This window comes from Pectinophora gossypiella, chromosome Z (assembly GCF_024362695.1).
Source record: "Pectinophora gossypiella chromosome Z, ilPecGoss1.1, whole genome shotgun sequence".
In the NCBI taxonomy this organism is placed as follows: domain Eukaryota; kingdom Metazoa; phylum Arthropoda; class Insecta; order Lepidoptera; family Gelechiidae; genus Pectinophora; species Pectinophora gossypiella.
Window position 1 is genome coordinate 8,199,700 of NC_065433.1, and position 6,000 is coordinate 8,205,699.

General features: G+C 39.1%; 1 protein-coding gene across 1 annotated transcript in view; it reads left to right on the plus strand.

Annotated features, from left to right (window-relative positions):
* LOC126380510 (protein scabrous) overlaps positions 1–5,148 on the plus strand; it is a 29,651-nt gene extending 24,503 nt beyond the window's left edge. Inside the window, exons 4-6 of the mRNA XM_050029967.1 lie at positions 563–1,012; positions 2,537–2,737; positions 3,257–5,148. Of these exons, the coding sequence (XP_049885924.1) occupies positions 563–1,012; positions 2,537–2,737; positions 3,257–3,970 (1,365 nt within the window). The 3' untranslated portion in view covers positions 3,971–5,148. The remainder of the gene's footprint in view (positions 1–562; positions 1,013–2,536; positions 2,738–3,256) is intronic.
* Positions 5,149–6,000: the final 852 nt, after the last annotated feature.

The window sequence follows — 6,000 nt, forward strand, 5'->3', positions numbered from 1 at the left end:
AAGTAAACGAGTATTCTGGATGAAGTATGGCATGAGTGGTGACCTGTGTCGTTGGTCTGGCTCCAGTGGCTGTATTATTCAAGCACAGAATGCCTGTCGACCGCCAGTCGCTTCCTGTGCAAACCTTTGTGTTGTGCTCTTTAAAAACACGCCGTATAAAGCAGCTAAATAGCCCGTCGCGGGAAAATAACATGCAAAATCTGCTTCGAGCTACTTCGGTTACAGCACTGAATAGTTGATGATACCTAAAAGGATTTCCTTATTCACATACAGATATTCAATGTAGGTATTTTCAGATGCTGTACTTTTAACACGATCTCAGCAGCTTACATTTTACATATTCATTTGGAGATCAAAGCGCAGAGTATCCGAAAAATGCGCGCGTTTTAAATGAAAACTTTAATTTAAAGAAGGGATATTACAAACTTAGTCGTCATTTCATCTTACATTATTAATTTTAACACTTTTTTGTTACGAACATAGACACCATACGTTCGTAATACCTAATCGTAATTTCATTTAATTGACAGATTTTTTAATTATAGTACTTTTTGTCAAACAGGTAAAGACGAAACGAGAAGGCGAGGAGTGGAGCCCGGAGAGATCCAATGAGATCGAGGAGCACCGGCCAAACGAGCACCCGCAGATGCACAAACTACGTCATAACCGCATGATGCACTCGCAACTGTCCCACCTGACGCACTCTCACGCCCGGCTCGAGGAACAACAGCAGAATCTACAAGCGCAACTCACAGACCTCCAACACCGCCTCGACTCCTACCAACAACCCAATTGGAACCTTCTCTCCGCCAAAGTCGATCTTATAGAACTAGAAGCGAGCGTAATCCGCAAAGAAGTCAAAAACAACACGCAAAAGATGTCCGACTTTGATAAGGTCCACTCTTCCATCCTGGAACTTCGCGAAGAAATTGAAAACATTGAGAACAAAGCTGACAAGACTATCCCTGAATTCAGGAAGGAGATATCCAAGTTAGACATCAGTTTTGCGCAGGTGAGTTTATTATTTATTTAAAATGAGTAAAGTTAATACATCGTATTTATGTTAGGTACCACGATGATGTCGGCTAGCAGTGCATTTGCACAGGTACGAGTGGAGTTAACAGATTCCAATAACTTTAATCGATTTTACTTCCAACAGAACTGACTCTGGTAAAGCGACTTAGCTGTCAAGCAAACTTAATAATATAGTCGATGTAAATAATATACCCCCTCTGGTTGATTGAGGGGACGCCTGTGCCCAGCAGTGGGATGTATATGTTTATGTATGTTTATGTAAATAATTATAAACTACACTACTTAATATGTGAAAACAATATTGCAAAATAAACCCCTAATAAATAAAACATAAAAATGGCTTCCTTCGAAAAAGTAATTAAGTAAGTACCTAATTAAATTAGGGCTGGTATATTTTGTCTGTAGGTTTTCGCCTCTGGTTTCAGCAAATTAAAATTTTGGAAACTTTATTTTGTGCATATTATTATGTATTCAGTGCATACCGTATCTACCGGTAAACGTAACCGTAGTTTCCACTGGTTGAAACACTTTACCCAAAATACTTAACGCTTTTGAAAGATTAGGTAAGTATTTACGGGATTGATATGAATTGTACACCAATAAAACGTCTCGTAATTGGCTTGTGAGTTAGGACAATTGATGCCATGCATACTTTTTTTTGTTAGCTTTACCAAAAAGAAAAAGCATCTTAGCCTCCGATTTTTTGTAGTCTCTCTGGAATGTCTTACTAATATAATCAGAAATCAGAAATCAGAATCATTTATTCAACGTAATTATCATGGATAAACTTGTTGAAGGTCAATGTAACATTTTTGAATTTACGTCATTTCGCAAGGTGTTATGGCTGAGGAGAAGAAATGACAAGAAACTGCAACAGCAACACATCTTTTAAAAACCAATGAGGATATACATTACAAGTTATTTAATAACTAGAGGAACACATTCAATACCAGACATTTTTATCATTTAGGTAGTCATTAATCTTATAATAAGCTTTTTTACATAAAGTAAGCTTCACGTGAGCTTTAAATTTATTTTCTGACAAATTTAAAATATTATCTGGTATTTTATTGTAAAAACGTATACATAATCCCAAAAAAGATGAATTTAATTTACTTAATCTAGAATTTTGAATAGCAATTTTATGTTTATTTCTTGTATTGTAAGTATGCCTTTCACAGTTTCTCGGAAGGAGAGATAAGTTTTTACGTACATACATAATGTTTTCATATATATATTGACTTGCGACCGTCAGTATATTTATTTCTTTAAACAGCTCCCTCAAAGAGTCCCGACAACGCAGCTTATAAATAGCGCGAACTGCTCTTTTTTGAATGATGAAAATAGGTTCTACATCAGCGGCTCGACCCCACAGCAAAATACCGTAAGACAACTATAACAACTGAGAATGATTAGGTATTGGTGGCCACTGTGGTGTGGTGGTTATTGATGGCTACTGATGTTCTATTCCGCAAGTGTTCACTCTAGGGTTTTGTTGCAGCTGAACGCTCAATCCTCGTACCTGAAAGAGGACCAGGAGAACTTGCGTCAGTCGGTGAAGGCAATCGCAGTGAGCGTCAGCAATGCGATCGACCGCGCCGAGATGGACCGCGTTGACCTGCACCGCCTCAACGACTCACTCTTCGACCTGGAGTCACGCTCCAAGCAGCACTATTACCGGCTTAATGATCATATCCTCAAGGTCAGTCAATTTAATATAAAAATCAAAGAATATAATTTCGGAACCAACCATCCATCCATTTTCATATAATTCCATTGTGTTAAGGACACAAGACCTTTTCGGTTTCGGTTACGACAGACCTTATGTTTGAAATACCTACATGCAACTTTTTACTATAAATTTTCATAGATATGATATGACTAGGGAGTTTTCACGAACGAAGCGCCATATCTTGTAACTTTGTGAGTAAGTAGTGAATCGTCGGCGCTTAAGAGACACTCTCACGTACAGCATCCTTCCCTAAAACATTGAACAACCTGTCTGCAAACTTCTATGTGTATCCTATCGACTCGACGCTTCGCAGTAATTTTAGACGATTTTTCATAAAAAGAGGAAGTCGTTAATCTAACGTAGGTACGATGGTAATTTATATTTATTATTAGCCTATATTTATTAGCCTTTTTGTGTCTCGTATTTCTATGAACGTCCCCATTTTTGTTATTTAAGAATTATTGTTTAATTTACAATGTGTTGTTGTAGAGCGAGGCCAACCGCGACGCGAACCTGACGGAGTCGATCCCGCTGCCGGAGCTGATGGGCGAGGTGAAGGAGCTGCAGCCAGTGGAGCGCGAGTACGAGGATCTGGTCAGCCAACTGCCTCACGACTGCTCTGCCATCCCCGGCCCGCCCGGCGTCTACCTTATTCACCCCGGACACAACCCCCTCGACACCTGGTGCGCCAACCGCACCACCCTCCTCCAACGACGATTCAACGGCTCTATAGAGTTTAATCGCAAGTTCAACGAGTACGTTCGCGGATTTGGCGATCCCACCTCCGAATACTGGCTTGGCCTCGAGGCCATGCACCGCATCACCTCAGACAACTGCTCTTCCATGAGGATCGATATGACCGACATCTACGGTGGCAAATGGTTCGCTGAGTACGAACATTTCTCGGTGGGCAGCGCTGATTACGGTTACATTTTGGAAGTGAGCGGTTTCAAAGGAAACGCCAGTGACGCTTTCGAGTATCAAAATCACATGGAGTTCTCGGCCATCGACCGCGACCGCGACATCTCGAACACGCACTGCGCGGGCAACTACGAGGGTGGGTGGTGGTTCTCGCACTGCCAGCACGTGAATATCAACGGCAAGTACACGCTGGGTCTCACCTGGTTCGACTCCGACCGCAACGAATGGATCGCCGTGGAGAACAGCGAGATGCGTGTGTTCCGCCGTGCCGACTGCACCTAAGCAGCGAACTTCCCAACAGCCTGCATCTCCCACGTCATCCCGCGCCACCTCGCGCCTTCTCGCGTCTTCACATGCCACTGCGCGCCACCTTGCGCCTCCCGCCCCAACCCGCGCTCCCCGCGCTGTCCCGCATTCATGTATCAATGGAATTAGTCGTCACATTGATTGCCCATCCTGTAGCGAATTAATCCTTAACATGATTTAATCATACCAAAGAATTCACTAGTAGGTGATAGTATTTATAATTGTTTAGTGGATCGACAGCAAGTACGCAGTCGATCGTAGTTTAGTCGTAAGTATGTATGTATTTTTGGTGACAATAGGTACTACTGCAGTTTACTAATTTCACTCTTGATTATTACTACTTCTACTTTTCTATTTTTTGTATTATAATTATTTATGTAGGTAAGTATGTTTCTTTTGTTATTACAATTATTTCACATCAGCGTAAGTAGTCAAAGGATACATAATAACAAAATGTATTAGTAACGAACGTATTTTGTAAAGCATTGTAAATGCGTATTAAACGGAACTCCTGTGTTCCATAATTTGTAAAATTTGAAAGAATGAAAAACTACATTCCAGTTCACAGAACTGCCTTTACGGCATACCTAACTATTTTATTTTGTAAGTTCTGTACATATAATATTAACTTTATCGTGGTATAAACCACTACGTAGATATAATTTCTTATTAAAATTATAATTAGAAAAACAAAATATAAAAGACTGTTCGCGCCAAGTGTTATCGAAGGACAAGTAGGTTAACATAATAGGAAAAGGTAATCGGGAGAGACTGGAAGTAATATATCTGAGAGATTTAATAATACATACCTAATGTGAGTAAATTCAAATTCAAACATTAAATAGAGACGCTTAGGTACATCTACTGGGTTAACACTTTTAAATTGTAAAGCAAACATATTTAAACGAGTATAAACATTTGAAAGGCGCTGATTGAAACAATAATTTGCCCTTATATCGAGAATTCTAAAACAAATGTAACTATGAAATATCGTATTTATAAACATCTATCTCCTCTTCAAGAGGCGGTCAATGCATTGTCAACATTAACTTTTAAAACACAAGTAGGTACATTTTATACAAACAATTAGTATGTCAACAACTATGATTTCCTTTTATTATTATTATAGTTTTACTACAGTTTCTTTTGTGATCTCTCCGTTATCATGATTTATATCAATAGGTGTATTCCAGTTTAGTTATTAAGTAAGTTTATTGACAATGTACCAATGATTACCAAATAAATGTTTAAAACACATTTGGGTTTCATTATAGCGAGATTGCCAACACAACATAATATTGTACCTATGGTATGAACGGCGACGTAGGTACATTTTAGGTTACGGGCATATAATGTGTTATGTACTTAACATTAATTAAACAAACATTTTCTTCTAAATAAAACTTTTATTAAAATACTTATTCAATAACTTCATTGCCAGTAGCATGCACGCATATCCCGACATTTTCATTAATGTCAATTGTCATAATCGTTTGCAACTTTGGCTAAGGTCCCTGGTCTCCCGCGGCGTGCTAAAGGGTACAATGCTACTGGTGCTGTAGGTAATAAAATCTAAACTGAAACATGTAGCGTTGTAGCTGAAGTGTAAAGAAGCACCTAGTAGGCCAGTATGGTAGTCGCAACTGATTCTTCAATTAGGGCGTCTCATCAGGCATACCTGATGATAAAGATAGAGCCAACATACTTGGCCATTACTATAATTTTATAAAAAAAATCAATCAGTTGATTGCATAGTAATGTTGCTGGCAATCAGTTCGTTGTCCGGCTTGTTCTCATCACCGTAACCAACTACTGACATGACATCATCTTTTTCATTTTTATATACAACATTGGTGTTTGTACTCATAAATATGGGCAGCGCAAATAACAAAGGTTCCTTTGTTTGATCCACAAACTGTGATTTAGTAGAAGCGGTATGTGTATTCAGTTCGTCAACGAGTTCATCGAAATCAATTGGTATAGTCACCGGCTCTGGATAATCAGTA